Genomic DNA, 18,286 nt, shown 5'->3' on the forward strand with positions numbered 1-18,286 from the left:
TTTGGTCTTCTCGCCGGAATCCGATTTGCCCACTCCACCTCCAAGGGGCCCGTAGGGGCCTCAGCACCCATCAGTGAGCTCAGCATCGTACTTGCGTACGCTCCACAGTCCACTCCTTCCACACCCTCAGGGAGACCCAGTATCCGAAGGTTCTTCCTTCGCGCTCCATTTTCTAGGGCTTCGATCCTTTCAGTACACTTTTTATGAAGTGCCTCGTGCGTCTGTGTCTTAACCGCCAGGCCCAGGATCTCGTCCTCAATATCTGTCACCTTCTGCTCCACCACACGGAGCTCTGTCTCCTGGGTCTTTAATGTCTCCTTGAGCCCCTCAATTGCCTGTAGCAACGGGGTCAGCACCTCCCTCTTCAGCAGCTCCACGCACCGTCTCACAATTTCATGCTCAGGCCCCCATGTCGCCTGCGCTTTCTCCGCCGCCATCTTGTACTTCTCTCTTTCTGACCCTTTGGTCGACGATTCCTCGCGCTGCAGCCGCCGCCGCCGGTTTTTTCCTCCTTCGTTTGGGGGGGACTCCCTTCTCACACGCCCCACACCGGGTTGCGTCGTCGAAAAATTCCCCGTTGGGGCTCTTAAAAGAGCCCGAAGGTCCGTCGGAGCTGGAGCCGCCGAAGCGTGCGGCTAGCTAGGCATCACCGCAACCGGAAGTCCCTTCAGTGGCCTTGATGAGGTCTTTTCACAGTTGTTCCCTCTGCTGCTAGAATTCACCTTTGATACATGCCCTCAGGTCAGCTTGCAGCTTTAAGCTTGCCCTTCCCCCGCCTGCATGCTGGAAGAGGCCCTGTTTATCCTGTAGTTGCAGCCAAATCTTTCACTGTTTCTGCGTGTGTCTGGCAACCAAGAGACATACCCTTCCTGGGGGACACTGTCGGGGGAATATTGCCGCCTTCTTCCCACACCGGGAAATGTCAAACAAATGCCGTGGGGGCCCTGTAAAAGAGCCCAAAAGTCCGTTCCAAGCAGGAGCTGCCGAATGTGCGACCTAGCTCTGCATAGCCGCACCCGGAAGTCACCATAACATTAACAATAACATTTCCTGCAGCATCAGTCCCTCAGTTCCGATCCAATTTCTCCTCTTTCATAAAGGTCCATGCTTCCTCCGCCGTCTCGAAATAATGGTGTCTCTCCTGATACATGACCCATAGTCTTGCCGGCTGCAGCATCCTGAACTTCACCTTCTTTTTATGCAACACCTCCTTGGCTCGGTTAAAGCTCACCCTCCTTCTCGCCACCTCCGCACTCCAATCCTGGTATACCCGTACCACTGCATTCTCCCATCTGCTACTCCGCACCTTTTTAGCCCATCTCAGGACCTTTTCTCTATCCTTAAGGCGGTGAAATCGCACGATTATCGCCCTGGGTGGTTCTCCCGCTTTTGGTCTTCTCGCCGGGATCCGATGTGCCCACTCCACCTCCAAGTGGCCCGTAGGGGCCTCAGCACCCATCAGTGAGCTCAGCATTGTACTTGCATAAGCTCCACAGTCCACTCCTTCCACTCCCTCAGGGAGACCCAGTATCCGAAGGTTCTTCCTTCGCGCTCTGTTTTCTAGGGCTTCAATCCTTTCAGTACACTTTTTATGAAGTGCCTCGTGCGTCTGTGTCTCAACCGCCAGGCCCAGGATCTCATCCTCATTATCCGTCACCTTCTGCTCCACCTCTTAAAAGAGCCCCAAGGTCCGTCGGAGCTGGAGCCGCCGAAACGTGCGGCTAGCTCGGCATCACCGCAACCGGAAGTCAAATTGGGATTATTTTCCTTGGAACAAATAAGGCTGAGGGATGACTTCATTGAGGTCAAAATTATGCGAGGAAGAGATAGAGTGGACAGTGGGCGGCATGATAGCACAGTGGTTAGCACAGTTGCTTCACCGCACCAGAGTCCTAGGTCCGATTCCCGGCTTGGGTCACTGTCTGTGTGGAGTCTGCACATCCTCCCCGTGTGTGCGTGGGTTTCCTCCGGGTGCTCCGGTTTCCTCCCACAGTCCAAAGATGTGCAGGTTCGGTGGATTGGCCGTGATAAATTGCCCTTGGTGTCCAAAAAAGGCTAGGTGGGGTTACGGGGATAGGTTGGAGGTGTGGGCTTTGGTAGAGTCCCCTTTCCAAGAGCCGGTGCAGACTCGATGGGCTGAATGGCCTCCTTCCGCACTGTAAATTCTATGCTTCTCTATAAAATTTGTTTGCCTTGGTGGGGAATTCTAGAACCGGGGATTCAAGATAAGAGGCAGAAGATGGGCTGGGGGGTGGCCGGGGGTGGGCTGGGCTTTGTTACGGGGGGGGGGGGGGGGGGGGGGCGGTATTGGTTATATTGTTTTGTTCGTGTTGATACCCTGTGATGATTACAATTGTTAAATTCTGAATGCCTTAATAAAATATTTTCCAAAAAAAAGAAATGGAGAATCCCAGCCCTGGAGTCCAAGGAAGTTCAGCTGAGGTGGGATATCAGGGATAGGGCGGGAAGAGTGAGCCTAGGTACCATGCTCTTTCAGAGGGTCGGTGCAGACTTAATGGACCGAATGGCCTCCTTCTGCATTGTAGGAATTCTCTGGTTTATGGCTCTATCAGAAATAAAAAGCGCGTTGGTCGGTCTTCGCGGATCTGGCAGCATCTGTGGAGAGAGAAACAGAGTCAACGTTCTGAAGAAGAATCATTCGGACTCAAAACGTTGCCGTTGTTTCTTCATGGACACTGCCGCACCTGCTGAGTTTTTCCAACACTTTGGTTTCATTGCAGGAGAACCTCTGAACCCAGAGAGTGGAGACAATGTGGGAGTCGCCACCACAAATAAAAGTTGATGTGAATATAAAGGGAATCGAGCTAACATTCATGAAGGATAAAGGAATATATTCTGATAGGGGAGGAGGAGGCTTGTGTGAAACGTAAACACCAGCGTGGGCCGAATGGCCTGTTTCTGTGCTGTAAATACTTTGTACTTCTGAATAATAATGTCTTCCCCATAATGTGATCATTAAATACCGTGTGCAGTACCAAGGGATATGTACTAGTGGTGTATCCAGTTATGTATACATACATGTACACTGTTATATATTAAACAAATAGACAATTTTTTAAAAAGAGACAGAAGGTGTAGAGGGGAAATGAGGAAGAACTGTTTTACGCAGAGGGCAGTGGGAGTCTGGAATTCACTGCCCGAGTTGGTGGTCGAGGCAGAGACCCTAAACCCTGTTTAAAAAGTACCAGGATCTGCACCTTCAGTAAGCTACAGGGCTGTGGAGCGGGAGCAGGAAGGTGGGATTGGAAAGGACACCTGGGTATCCTCGGGCTGGCATGGACAAGATGGGGCTGAATGGCCTCCTCCTGTGCTGTAACTTTTCTATGATTGTAACTTCCATCTCCATTGTATTGTTACTACTTCGATTTATTTGAATTAAGATTTATGGAGTTTACTTGTTTGCAATAAGTCCCCATTTGTGAAACACGCCAGGTTCTACAGACTTCACCACACAGCAAGAACAGTTTAAATGGTGAATATTACAAAGGTAACAAGTCAGAGAAAACGCTAAGTGCCAGTTAACAGTAAGAGGGGGAAACTTAACTTTTTAACAATTGAACAGACTTCTCACCAGCTTCTCAGACCAGGGTGTGAAGTGAAGACTTGGAAAACGTGTGAAAACACCCCTCCACATGGCATCATTAAACTCTTTGTAACCTTAAAGATGTTTGGTGGAGGGCGGCACGGTGGCGCAGTGGTTAGCACTGCTGCCTAGGGCACTGAGGACCAGAGTTCGATCCCAGCCCTGGGTCACTGCCCGTGTGGAGTTTGCACATTCTCCCCGTGTCTGCGTGGGTTTCGCCCCCACAACCCAAAGATGTTCAGGTTAGGTGGATTGGCCACGCTAAATTACATAAGAACATAAGAACTAGGAGCAGGAGTATGCCATCTGGCCCCTCGAACCTGCTCCGCCAGTCAATGAGATCATGGCTGATCTTTTGTGGACTCAGCTCCACTTTCCGGCCCGAACACCATAACCCTTAATCCCTTTATTCTTCAAAAAACTATCTATCTTTATCTTAAAAACATTTAATGAAGGAGCCTCTACTGCTTCACTGGGCAAGGAATTCCATAGATTCACAACCCTTTGGGTGAAGAAGTTCTTCCTAAACTCAGTCCTAAATCTACTTCCCCTTATTTTGAGGCTATGCCCCCTAGTTCTGCTTTCACCCGCCAGTGGAAACAACCATTTGCCTTCTTAATCACCTGTTGCACCTGAAAACCAACTTTCTGCGACTCATGCACTAGCACACCCAGATCTCTCTGCACAGCAGCATGTTTTAATTTTTTATCATTTAAATAATAATCCCTTTTGCCGTTATTCTTACCAAAATGGATAACCTCACATTTGTCAACATTGTATTCCATCTGCCAGACCCTAGCCCATTCACTTAGCCTGTCCAAATCCCTCTGCAGACTTCCAGTATCCTCTGCACTTTTTGCTTTACCACTTATCTTGGTGTCGTCTGCAAACTTGGACACATTGCCCTTGGTCCCCAACTCCAAATCATCTATGTAAATTGTGAACAGTTGTGGGCCCAACACTGATCCCTGAGGGACACCACTAGCTACTGATTGCCAACCAGAGAAACACCCATTAATCCCCACTCTTTGCTTTCTATTAATTAACCAATCCTCTATCCATGCTCCTACTTTCCCCTTAATGCCATGCATCTTTATCTTATCTTATGCAACAACCTTTTGTGTGGCACCTTGTCAAAGGCTTTCTGGAAATCCAGATATACCACATCCATTGGCTCCCCATTATCTACCGCACTGGTAATGTCCTCAAAAAATTCCACTAAATTAGTTAGGCACGACCTGCCCTTTATGAACCCATGCTGCGCCTGCCCAATGGGACAATTTCCATCCAGATGCCTCGCTATTTCTTCCTTGACGATAGATTCCAGCATCTTCCCTACTGCCGAAGTTAAGCTCACTGGCCTATAATTACCCACTTTGGCAAGGGGGGAAATTGCAGGAATCTTTGTATCTTTACTGGTGACAGGTGAGGTCCCAGAGGACTGGAGAATAGCTAATGTTGTTTCTTTGTTTCAGAAAGGTCGCACTGGGCTGTGTGGGTTTGCCACGGTGGATCCTAGGTGGATTGGCCAAGCTAAATTGCCCCTTAATTTGAAAAAATAATTGGGTACTCTAAATTTATTTTTAAAAAAGAGGTAGCAAAGATAATCCAGGAAATTACAGGCCGGTGAGCTTTATGTCAGTGGTAGGGAAATTATTGGAGAGGATTCTTCGAGATATATATTCAAGAGGCGGCTGGATATAGCACTTGGGGAGAATGGGATCAAAGGCTATGGGGAGAAAGCAGGATTAGGCTTTGGGTTGGATGATCAGCCATGATGGTGACGAACGGCGGAGTGGGCTCGAATTGTGTATCTCTGTATTGTGTGGCTCTGTATTACTCTGTTTAGCTCTGGATTGCTTCCAGAACATTAATAGTTTGTCTTAATCTTTAGGGGCAAGTGCAAAGTGGGTTGCGGTCTGGAATTCGTATCGCACAGGGAACATATTTCCGTGTCACATTGCGAAAGTCAATTCCTGTGCAAGTGGATGGAGAACCTTGGATTCAGTCACCTGGACAAATCATCATATCTGCTGCTGGGCCTCAGGTATGAAGGTGCAAGACATCTTTTAGAGAATAAACCAGCATTACAAAATGTGCAGCAATTGTACTTAATTGAGAAACTTGGGTGAAAGTCCAAATTTGAGAATATGGTTATCCTGTAAAGATAAATCAGGAAATGATAGTTTCTTGGTGCCATTGTTGGATTTTAAACTTCTATACATTGGAACAAGAATGGAATTCTACCTGCTGAAAATTATGGAAAATATTACCGTTACACCTCGTCCAAAATCTGTTTTTATATTCTATCGCTATTAATATAGAACAGGTGCATGGGAGACAAGACAGGACGGTAATTGAGGGACGGAGTGAGTTGGTGACGAGGGACGGGGTGAGTTGGTGACGAGGGCTGGGTTGAGTTGGTGACGAGGGACGGGGTGAGTTGGTGACGAGGGACGGGGCGAGTTGGTGACGAGGGACGGGGCGAGTTGGTGACGAGGGACGGGGCGAGTTGGGGACGAGGGACGGGGCGAGTTGGTGACGAGGGACGGGGCGAGTTGGTGACGAGGGACGGGGCGAGTTGGTGACGAGGGACGGGGCGAGTTGGTGACGAGGGACGGGGCGAGTTGGTGACGAGGGACGGGGCGAGTTGGTGACGAGGGACGGGGCGAGTTGGGGACGAGGGACGGGGCGAGTTGGTGACGAGGGACGGGGCGAGTTGGTGACGAGGGACGGGGCGAGTTGGTGACGAGGGACGGGGTGAGTTGGTGACGAGGGACGGGGTGAGTTGGTGACTAGGGACGGAGTGAGTTGGTGACGAGGGACGGGGTGAGTTGGTGACGAGGGACGGGGTGAGTTGGTGACGAGGGACGGGGCGAGTTGGTGACGGGGGACGGGGCGAGTTGGTGACGAGGGACGGGGCGAGTTGGTGACGAGGGACGGGGCGAGTTGGTGACGGGGGACGGAGCGAGTTGGTGACGAGGGACGGGGTGAGTTGGTGACGAGGGACGGGGTGAGTTGGTGACTAGGGACGGAGTGAGTTGGTGACGAGGGACGGGGTGAGTTGGTGACGAGGGACGGAGTGAGTTGGTGACGAGGGACGGGGCGAGTTGGTGACGGGGGACGGGGCGAGTTGGTGACGAGGGACGGGGCGAGTTGGTGACGAGGGACGGGGCGAGTTGGTGACGAGGGACGGGGCGAGTTGGTGACGGGGCGAGTTGGTGACGAGGGACGGAGCGAGTTGGTGACGAGGGACGGGATGAGTTGGTGACAAGGGGGACAGGGTGAGTTGGTGACGAGGGACGGGGCGAGTTGGTGACGAGGGACGGGGCGAGTTGGTGACGGGGCGAGTTGGTGACGAGGGACGGGGCGAGTTGGTCACGAGGGACGGGGCGAGTTGGTGACGAGGGACGGGGCGAGTTGGTGACGGGGTGAGTTGGTGACGAGGGACGGGGCGAGTTGGTGACGAGGGACGGGACGAGTTGGTGACGAGGGACGGAGTGAGTTGGTGACGAGGGATGGGGTGAGTTGGTGACGAGGGACGGAGTGAGTTGGTGACGAGGGACGGGGCGAGTTGGTGACGAGGGGTACAGGGTGAGTTGGTGACGAGGGACGGGATGAGTTGATGACGAGGGACGGGGCGAGTTGGTGACGAGGGAAGGGGCGAGTTGGTGACGAGGGGTACAGGGTGAGTTGGTGACGAGGGACGGAGCGAGTTGGTGACGAGGGACGGGGTGAGTTGGTGACGAGGGACGGAGCGAGTTGGTGACGAGGGACGGGGCGAGTTGGTGACGAGGGAAGGGGCGAGTTGGTGACGAGGGGTACAGGGTGAGTTGGTGACGAAGGACGGAGCGAGTTGGTGACGAGGGACGGGGTGAGTTGGTGACGAGGGACGGGGCGAGTTGGTGACGAGGGACGGGGCGAGTTGGTGACGAGGGACGGGGCGAGGGATGGGGCGAGTTGGTGACGAGGGACGGGGCGAATTGGTGACGAGGGACGGGGCGAGTTGGTGACGAGGGACGGGGTGAGTTGGTGACGAGGGACGGAGCGAGTTGGTGACGAGGGACGGAGCGAGTTGGTGACGAGGGACGGGGCGAGTTGGTGACGAGGGACGGGGCGAATTGGTGACGAGGGGTACAGGGTGAGTTGGTGACGAGGGACAGAGCGAGTTGGTGACGAGGGACGGAGCGAGTTGGTGACGAGGGACGGGGCGAATTGGTGACGAGGGGTACAGGGTGAGTTGGTGACGAGGGACAGAGCGAGTTGGTGACGAGGGACGGGGTGAGTTGGTGACGAGGGACGGGGTGAGTTGGTGACGAGGGACGGGGCGAGTTGGTGACGAGGGAAGGGGCGAGTTGGTGACGAGGGGTACAGGGTGAGTTGGTGACGAAGGACGGAGCGAGTTGGTGACGAGGGACGGGGAGAGTTGGTGACGAGGGACGGGGCGAGTTGGTGACGAGGGACGGGGCGAGTTGGTGACGAGGGACGGGCGAGTTGGGGACGAGGGATGGGGCGAGTTGGTGACGAGGGACGGGGCGAGTTGGTGACGAGGGACGGGGCGAGTTGGTGACGAGGGACGGGGTGAGTTGGTGACGAGGGACGGGGCGAGTTGGTGACGAGGGACGGAGCGAGTTGGTGACGAGGGACGGGGTGAGTTGGTGACGGGGGGGACGGAGTGAGTTGGTGACGAGGGGGACGGAGTGAGTTGGTGACGAGGGGCACAGGGTGAGTTGGTGACGGGGGTCCACTCACGGACGCTCAGTTTGGATTCCACCTGGGTCATTCAGCTCCTAATCTCATTTCAGCCTTGGTTCAAACAAGGACAAGAGAGCTAATTCATGAGGGGGGAGTGATTGCCATTGAGATCAAGGCAGCATTTGACCGAGTGCGGCATCAAGGAGCCCGAGCTAAACTGGAGTCAATGGGAATCAGGGGGGAAACTCTCCGCTGGTTGGAGTCAGACCCGGCACTAAGGGAGATGGTTGTGGTGGTTGGAGGTCAATCATCTCAGCTCCAGGACATCCCTGCAGGAGTTCCTCTGAGTAGTGTCCTCGGCCCAACCATCTTCAGATCCTCCATCAATGACCTCCTTCCATCCTAAGGTCAGAGTGGGCATGTTCGCTGACGATCACACAATGTTCAGCACCATTCGTGACTCCTATACCGAAATAGTTTGTATCCATCAGCAACAAGACTTGGATAAGATTCCATCTGAAAAGTGACAAGTTAAAATCGTGCCACACACGTGTCAATGGCTATATCCAACACGAGAGCTTCTAAAAATCTCCCTTTGACCTTCAATGGCATTACCATGGCCAAATCCCCAGCACATGGTATTCTTGAACCAAGATCACAGGCTCAGCATCTACCAGGCTCACTTGAGATAATGTCGGTGAATTGATCTCTCCCTACAGCACACGTAACATTGGGGCAGGGCTGGCTCGCACGGAAATTGCTTTTGCTCCATTATGAGCTCCGATATTATTTTATTTTCAGGTTCACATGTTGAAAAAATGTAAACAGAAGCAAAAGAAGCAAACTGGGAATGTCAAAGATGCAAGAGCAGAGACTCTGGCAACTTCCGAAATGGGCAATTGACAAGTGATGTGACAGCAACAATTTGGAACGGACTCGCTGTGTGACTGTAAATCAAGGGATTATTTGCTGAATCATTTAAGATTGCAGCAGTTTGCATTTTAATATTATTGACATTTATTTGCACATTTTCACTGGAAGATTGTGTTATAGTGAAGTGTACCCCAACATCGTGGCCTCACAAGCAGGTGCTAAGTTAGCAATGAAGTGATTTAGCCAAAATATTCTTCTTCCAGTTAACTGAACAGTGGAATTCTTGTCAACATAACGACTGATCATCTTTTCCACTTTACGGATCTGCTCTGGGCTGATTTGGGCTTTGAACTGAGTAACTGTTCTCACTGATCTCAGTTCTGAGCTCTGCTTGTTTACTCCTCTTGTGTCATTAAGCTCCTGCCGTGCGGAGCTGGACGGGAAGACAATGTGAAGGGGCTCGGGACCATTTCTAGTCCCAAGTTGTTACCGCTTGTTTCATACTCTGAAAATTCACAAATCATTTCAGAAACTTCTAAATCAGCCCTGACGTAACCTTTTGAAAAGATTTAAATTCCTAGAAATAATCACAGTTGACATCTTTCAGTGAAAAGACATTCCAAGTTGTTTACTTCTGATTATTTAATGGAATGAGCAGATATATTTGAAGTTATCAATACTGGTTAGTGTGATTGCAATGTATTTTGAAAGAAATATTTTGAAAGGGAAAATAGTTTTATGCAAAAAGGAATAATGATATTTGTGGCTGACGGAACAGTCAGGAATATACATGTGGAAGCAGTGACCGACATCTTATTGGTTAATTTATCAACCAGATCCACACTATTGCGATAGAATATTATTTGACATTAATGGTTAAAATAGATCATTTAACACACTGTTCAAATGGGATCGTCAATAAAACAGTGAATTATCCTGAGTATTACGGAGATTAAAGTGTGCACCCATTCTGCCCCAACTACATAAGAATTTCAGATCCATTCCATTTTAATGGAACCATAAACTTTCTCTAAAGCTGCATTGAGACATACAAATCACATTAAATTATTCTCCTATCAGTAACCAATAATTAGTGGAAGTGTGCCTCAGACTTCACTACTTTATAAATTAAATGCCATTCTTTAATTGTCAATAGTAATATTTTACCTCATGGAAATTCAAGTTGAACAATGCCAATTTTCTCATTAAATATCAGTGCCATAGCTTTGCATAAAGCACTTTGGATTTACATAAGTTGAGTAAAATATGCCATGTCACCTTGCATCCTGACTGAGGATTTGGTAAATGACATATTCACTGAGTGGATACTTAGCTCGTTACCTTTCCTGAATGGAGATCATACTTGTACAAACTTCTACTAATGAAGGGCTTGCTCTTGGAACCTTTACTGACGTGGAAACTTTGCCAATGAAATTGTTGCCTAGGTAAATCCAGCCTTAGTGAACAAAACAACTTTTGCTGCTGATATTAGTGCCTAGAATATTAACGAGAATATACAGATCTGTAAATATTGATAGTGTAAATTGCATTGTATATTCGCGAGACAGACTCTGTACCACTCGCAGCATCCAAGATGGTGTTTTTGAAAAGCTAATATTTGGACCTTGGTTCTTTGTAAACAGGAATCAGTGAAACAAAACACAGTTTGTAGCATCCCGGGTTTGAAATTTCTGCCATCCAAATTCAGAATAAGATCTGTTTTGGAAGAATGAACTGCTGGGTATCACAATAATAAATAACACACTGTTACAATTAACATGCATCAAGACCTCCTTTGGCGAGAAGTCTATGGACCACCAGTAATAAACCTTTCCATTCCAATGTTAGTGATATAATCCTGAATGTGGTTAAATGAATGAAAATGAATTTCTTATTGGGTGTTACTGGAATGATTAATCCTAATTAGCCGTTCATACTTTATTTTTTTAATACTTTGCAAAATTTCCAGTGTCCGTGAGGGAAATATTACAAGAAATGTATGTTTTCCTGTTGCTTCTATCGATGAGGGACTTCAGTCATTGGGAAACATTAACTTTCTCAGTTTACATTTTGAAATTCTAGTTATATTTTGGTAATACCCGTGTATTTTGAAAAATATTGATGACATATTTGTACCTTTTGATTCGACAGAGTTCATTTTATTTTGTTCTGTTTAAAGCTTTGTGGATTGATCGATGCTAATGTTTAATATTTCCTGACAATAATGGTAGGAACTTCAACAAAAGTACTTGTAGATACACAAATGGGTTGTTAGTTTATAACACAGCAACACACATTCTGTAATCACATTCTCAAAAAGATTTTGTATATTGGGTATTTATTTTTCTCCTCAATCTTTCAGGATTTACACATTTTCTTGGAAGAGGGAAAATAAATATTTCATCTTATTACTGGCCAGTGAAGAGTGGCAGCTCAGAATTAAAAGTTTTATTCAACTGCAATGTTTTACAAAGGACTCCTTTTGATTTACATTATTAAATTGTCCTTTTTGTGCAAGTGTTGCTTCTACTGATGGCACAAGAATGAAAGCAATGGGACACTTTAGTTCAGATTTAAAAGGTTGGAACGGGCCTGTTGGCCAATGATATAAAAGTTTGTAATTATTAAAACTGGCTGAATAGCAGACAATTCTGGTTAATGTTTGCAGATTTCTGGGATATGATTGATAATTGGCATGTGAAGTCGAGCAAAATTTAAGCTTAAAATATCTGGGTAACAATTGTCAATTTGAATCATTAAGTCAATGAAAAACCTCAAATTAAGAAAGCAAGTGAGACAGTCTAGCGTCCCTCGCCATCCACGCGACTTTGAGTTCTGATACAACTGCTTTCCTCATTTTTATTTTTAAAAGGGGACTCTCCTGCTCCATAGTTGGGTGTAGAGTTGTTATTATAGCATGGCTTTTGTGTTCAGCATTAAAGAGTAAATGTTTCTATATTATAGCTCGTATCAGGTATTATTGTTCGGCGATGATTGTTTTACTGTGTTAATGCCTGATGGCAGCTGTAGTTTTCAAAGACGCTGTAATAACCTCCGCATTTGTCAGATTTCTACAACCCCAGTTAGTGGGATTAGGGCTGACTTACACTTAACAAAGGAAATTGCAAACAGTTAAACAGAACAATTCTCTGATCAAAGTACGAGTCTTTTTTCATTCACAAATAATTCTGTGGTTGGGTACAGGAGTAAATTATATACATTACAGATATCTGACAGATTAGATCGGTAGCAAATTCATTTTAACACACTCAGTTTGTGTTCAAAATGTCTGTTAAAGTAAGTGTGGGCTATTCAGATATATTTACCTACTGTTTACCTGTGATGATTTTTTCTTCTTCGTTTGACTCGTATAATGTTCATTTTCAAATCACCGTTTTGTAGACCAAAATCTTAGGGAATGCTCTTCATGCACAATGTGTGATAAATGTGGCTAATATACTGTATTGACCTTGTCAGATTCTCATCATTCCATCATCAATTGCTCAGAGCGAGAATGTCCATAATTTGACGCTATTTACAGCAGTTGTGTATATTTTGAGATTTGGGTAAATGGGTTGCTGTTGTGTTGTAAAAGAAATTGCACTGAGTTTCATATAATCACTTCTTTTGAATGTAATTCTGTTCAAAGAAATATCTTAATCTAAATAAAACTGGGAATTGTAAAAATTATAAAATTGTCTGTTTTATAAAATAAAACAAGAAGTTAGTGAATAAGCTGCAGTTTGAAACAAAAAAGGAAAATGTGACTGACAAATAAAGAGCAATGTGAGAATGAAACAGCACTTAAGTCCAGCATGACTGCATAATAATCTCTTATCGTCACAAGTAGGCTTCAATTAAGTTACTGTGAAAAGCCCCTAGTCGCCACATTCCGGTTCGGGGAGGCTGGAACGGGAATTGAACCTGTGTCCTGGCATGGATAGAGGATTGGCTGACTGGCAGAAGGCAGAGAGTGGGGATAAAACGGTCTTTTCCAGGATGGCAGCTGGTGACTAGTGGTGTGCCTCAGGGATCTGTGCTGGGACCACAACTTTTCACAATATACATTAATGATCTGGAAGAAGGTATTGAAGGCTCTGTTGCTAAGTTTGCAGATGATACAAAGATCTGTAGAGGGACAGGTAGTATTGAGGAAGCAGGGGGGCTGCAGAAGGATTTGGACAGGCTGGGAGAGTGGGCAATGAAGTGACAAATGAAATACAATGTGGAAAAGTGTGAGGTTATGCACTTTGGAAGGTGGAATTTAGGCACAGACTATTTTCTAAATGGGGAAATGCTCAGGAAGTCAAACGCAAAGGGACTTGGGTGTCATTGTTCACGATTCCCGTAAGGTTAAAGTGCAGGTTCAGTCGGCAGTTCCACCCCTCCTAACCCCCGACTCCCTTGTCAATCAAACAGCTAACTCAGCCATGAATACATTCAATACCCAAACCCCCACTGCTTATGGGGAAGAAAATCCCAAAGACTTCCTAACACCTAGAGAAAAACAATTCAGCACTGAGTGCTGAATTTGGTGCATTTGAGTGCGATAGTGAGAGTTTGGTGACCGAGGGAGTATAAGGCTTCATTTTTATCTAAAGTTTAGTCTTTCTTTTATTTAGTTAGTTAACTTAAAAGTTGCTGTTTGGTTAGAAGGTGAATTTTCAATAAGCTTTAAACAAGCTTCTACTTGGAGGCACTTGCAGCTGGAGCTTGTTAATTAGTTAATTGGATTAGGCCAGTTTTCAGAGGCTAGATTCACAGTATAAAAGTGATCCTCTACAGTGCAGACTTTGTTTGCACTGAGTGCTGAATTTGGTGCATTTGAGTGCGATAGTGAGAGTTTGGTGACCGAGGGAGTGCTGAATTTGGTGCATTTGAGTGCGATAGAGTTTGGTGACCGAGGGAGTGCTGAATTTGGTGCATTTGAGTGCGATAGTGAGAGTTTGGTGACCGAGGGAGTTAGGTGAGGAGGGAGTAAGGTGCTCCTTTCATTTTGTTTCTGACATTTCCGCAAAGAGTGCGAAGAGAGCCAGGCGTTTACAGAAAGTGTAGCTGACTGGGAGCAGGGTCGGAGGGCGGAGATCTAGTTAGTCCACAGGGCAGCTTGGTGAGGGATACCACCGGTGTCCCCACTGACTATGCCTGCGGGAAGTGCACCCAACTTCAGCTCCTCAAAGACCGTGTTAGGGAACTGGAGCTGAAGCTGGATGAACTTCGGATCATCCGGGAGGCAGAGGGGGTGATTGAGAAGAGTTACAAGGAGGTAACCACACCCAAGGTACAGGAAAAGAATAGCTGGGTTACAGTCAGGGGGAAAAAAACAAACAGGCAGAAAGTGCAGGGATCCCTCGTGGCCGTTCCCCTTCAAAACAAGTATACCGTTTTGGATGCTGTTTGGGGGGGGGTGACCTACCGGGGGAAGGCCCTAGCGGTCAGGTCTCTGGCACTGAGTCTGGCTCTGGGGCTCAGAAGGGAAGGGGGGAGAATAGAAAAGCAATAGTAGTAGGAGATTCAATGGTTAGGGGAATAGATAGGAGATTCTGTGGTCGCGAGCGAGACTCCCGGAAGGTATGTTGCCTCCCGGGTGCCAGGGCCAGGGATGTCTCGGATCGTGTCTTCAGGATCCTTAAGGGGGAGGGGGAGCAGCCAGAAGTCGTGGTGCACATTGGTACCAATGCCATAGGTAGGAAAAGGGGTGTGGAGGTAATAAACAAGTTTAGGGAGTTAGGCTGGAAGTTGAAAGCCAGGACAGACAGAGTTGTCATCTCTGGTTTGTTGCCGGTGCCACGTGATAGCGAGGCTAGGAATAGGGAGAGAGTGCAGTTGAACACGTGGCTGCAGGAATGGTGTAGGAGGGAGGGCTTCAGGTATTTGGATAATTGGAGCGCATTCTGGGGAAGGTGGGACGTGTACAAGCAGGACGGGTTGCATCTGAACCAGAGGGGCACCAATATCCCGGGAGGGAGGTTTTCTAGTACTCTTCGGGAGGGTTTAAACTAATTTGGCAGGGGAATGGGAACCGGATTTGTAGTCCAGCAACTAAGGTAGCCGATATTCAGGACGCCAAAGCGTGTAATGAGGCAGTGGGGAAGGGAACACTGACAAAGGAGTGTACTTGCAGGCACGGAGATGGGTTGAAGTGTGTATACTTCAACGCAAGAAGCATCAGGAATAAGGTGGGTGAACTTAAGGCATGGATCGGTACTTGGGACTACGATGTGGTGGCCATCACGGAAACTTGGATAGAAGAGGGGCAGAAATGGTTGTTGGAGGTCCCTGGTTATAGATGTTTCAATAAGATTAGGGAGGGTGGTAAAAGAGGTGGGGGGGGGGGGTGGCATTATTAATTAGAGATAGTATAACAGCTGCAGAAAGGCAGTTCGAGGTGTATCACCCTATTGAGGTAGTATGGGTTGAAGTCAGAAATAGGAAAGGAGCAGTCACCTTGTTAGGAGTTTTCTATAGGCCCCCCCAATAGTAGCAGAGATGTGGAGGAACAGATTGGGAAACAGATTTTGGAAAGGTGCAGAAGTCACAGGGTAGTAGTTATGGGCGACTTTAACTTCCCAAATATTGAGTGGAAACTCTTTAGATCAAATAGTTTGGATGGGGTGGTGTTTGTGCAGTGTGTCCAGGAAGCTTTTCTAACACAGTATGTAGATTGTCCGACCAGAGAGGGGCAATATTGGATTTAGTACTGGGTAATGAACCAGGGCAAGTGATAGATTTGTTAGTGGGGGAGAATTTTGGAGATAGTGACCACAATTCTGTGACTTTCACTTTAGTAATGGAGAGGGATAGGTACGTGCAACAGGGCAAGGTTTACAATTGGGGAAAGGGTAAATACGATGTCAGACAAGAATTGAAGTGCATAAGTTGGGAACATAGGCTGGCAGGGAAGGACACAAGTGAAATGTGGAACTTGTTCAAGGAACAGGTGCTACGTGTCCTTGATATGTATGTCCCTGTCAGGCAGGGAAGAGATGGTCGAGTGAGGGAACCATGGTTGACAAGAGAGGTTGAATGTCTTGTGAAGAGGAAAAAGGAGACTTATGTAAGGCTGAGGAAACAAGGTTCAGACAGGGCATTGGAGGGATACAAGATAGCCAGGAGGGAACTGAAGAAAGGGATTAGGAGAGCTAAGAGAGGGCATGAACAATCTTTGCCGGGTAGGATCAAGGAAAACCCCAAGGCCTTTTACACATATGTGAGGAATATGAGAATGACTAGAGCGAGGGTAGGTCCGATCAAGGACAGTAGCGGGACATTGTGTATTGGGTCTGAAGAGATAGGAGAGGTCTTGAACGAGTACTTTTCTTCTGTATTTACAAATGAGAGGGACGATATTGTTGGAGAGGACAGTGTGAAACAGATTGGTAAGCTCGAGGAAATACTTGTTAGGAAGGAAGATGTGTTGGGCATTTTGAAAAACTTGAGGATAGACAAGTTCCCCGGGCCTGACGGGATATATCCAAGGATTCTATAGGAAGCAAGAGATGAAATTGCAGAGCCGGTGGCAATGATCTTTTCGTCCTCACTGTCAACAGGGGTGGTACCAGGGGATTGGAGAGTGGCGAATGTCGTGCCCCTGTTCAAAAATGGAACTAGGGATAACCCTGGGAATTACAGGCCAGTTAGTCTTACTTCGGTGGTAGGCAAAGTAATGGAAAGGGTACTGAAGGATAGGATTTCTGAGCATCTGGAAAGACACTGCTTGATTAGGGATAGTCAGCACGGATTTGTGAGGGGTAGGTCTTGCCTTACAAATCTTATTGAATTCTTTGAGGAGGTGACCAAGCATGTGGATGAAGGTAAAGCAGTGGATGTAGTGTACATGGATTTTAGTAAGGCATTTGATAAAGTTCCCCATGGTAGTCTTATGCAGAAAGTAAGGAGGCATGGGATAGTGGGAAATTTGGCCAGTTGGATAATGAACTGGCTAACCGATAGAAGTCAGAGAGTGGTGGTGGATGGCAAATATTCAGCCTGGATCCCAGTTACCAGTGGCGTACCGCAGGGATCAGTTCTGGGTCCTCTGCTGTTTGTGATTTTCATTAATGACTTGGATGAGGGAGTTGAAGGGTGGGTCAGTAAATTTGCAGACGATACGAAGATTGGTGGAGTTGTGGATAGTAAGGAGGGCTGTTGTCGGCTGCAAAGAGACATAGATAGGATGCTGGGCTGGGCTGTGAAGTGGCAGATGGAGTTTAACCCTGAAAAGTGTGAGGTTGTCTATTTTGGAAGGACAAATATGAATGCGGAATACAGGGTTAACGGTAGAGTTCTTGGCAATGTGGAGGAGCAGAGAGATCTTGGGGTCTATGTTCATACATCTTTGAAAGTTGCCACTCAAGTGGATAGAGCTGTGAAGAAGGCCTATGGTGTGCTCGCGTTCATTAACAGAGGGATTGAATTTAAGAGCCGTGAGGTGATGATGCAGCTGTACAAATCTTTGGTAAGGCCACATTTGGAGTACTGTGTACAGTTTTGGTCGCCTCATTTTAGGAAGGACGTGGAAGCTTTGGAAAAGGTGCAAAGAAGATTTACCAGGATGTTGCCTGGAATGGAGAGTAGGTCTTACGAGGAAAGGTTGAGGGTGCTAGGCCTTTTCTCATTAGAACGGAGAAGGATGAGGGGCGACTTGATAGAGGTTTATAAGATGATCAGGGGAATAGATAGAGTAGACAGTCAGAGACTTTTTCCCCGGGTGGAACAAACCATTACAAGGGGACATAAATTTAAGGTGAATGGTGGAAGATATAGGGGGATGTCAGAGGTAGGTTCTTTACCCAGAGAGTAGTGGGGGCATGGAATGCACTGCCTGTGGAAGTAGTTGAGTCGGAAACATTAGAGACCTTCAAGCAGCTATTGGATAGGTACATGGATTACGGTAAAATGATATAGTGTAGATTTATTTGTTCTCAAGGGCAGCACGGTATCATTGTGGATAGCACAATTGCTTCACAGCTCCAGGGTCCCAGGTTCGATTCCGGCTTGGGTCACTGTCTGTGCGGAGTCTGCACGTCCTCCCCGTGTCTGCGTGGGTTTCCTCCCACAGTCCAAAGATGTGCGGGTTAGGTGAATTGGCCAATGATAAATTGCCCTTGGTGT

General features: G+C 47.4%; 1 protein-coding gene across 1 annotated transcript in view; it reads left to right on the top strand.

Moving 5' to 3' along the window:
* Positions 1-12,867, top strand: part of LOC140408239 (diacylglycerol kinase theta) — a 267,197-nt gene extending 254,330 nt beyond the window's left edge. Inside the window, exons 21-22 of the mRNA XM_072495177.1 lie at positions 5,499-5,651; positions 9,101-12,867. Coding sequence (XP_072351278.1) covers positions 5,499-5,651; positions 9,101-9,202 — 255 coding nt within the window. The 3' untranslated portion in view covers positions 9,203-12,867. The remainder of the gene's footprint in view (positions 1-5,498; positions 5,652-9,100) is intronic.
* The last annotated feature ends 5,419 nt before the right edge of the window (positions 12,868-18,286 follow it).

The sequence above is a fragment of the Scyliorhinus torazame genome, chromosome 3 (genome assembly GCF_047496885.1).
Source record: "Scyliorhinus torazame isolate Kashiwa2021f chromosome 3, sScyTor2.1, whole genome shotgun sequence".
Taxonomy (NCBI): Eukaryota; Metazoa; Chordata; class Chondrichthyes; order Carcharhiniformes; family Scyliorhinidae; genus Scyliorhinus; species Scyliorhinus torazame.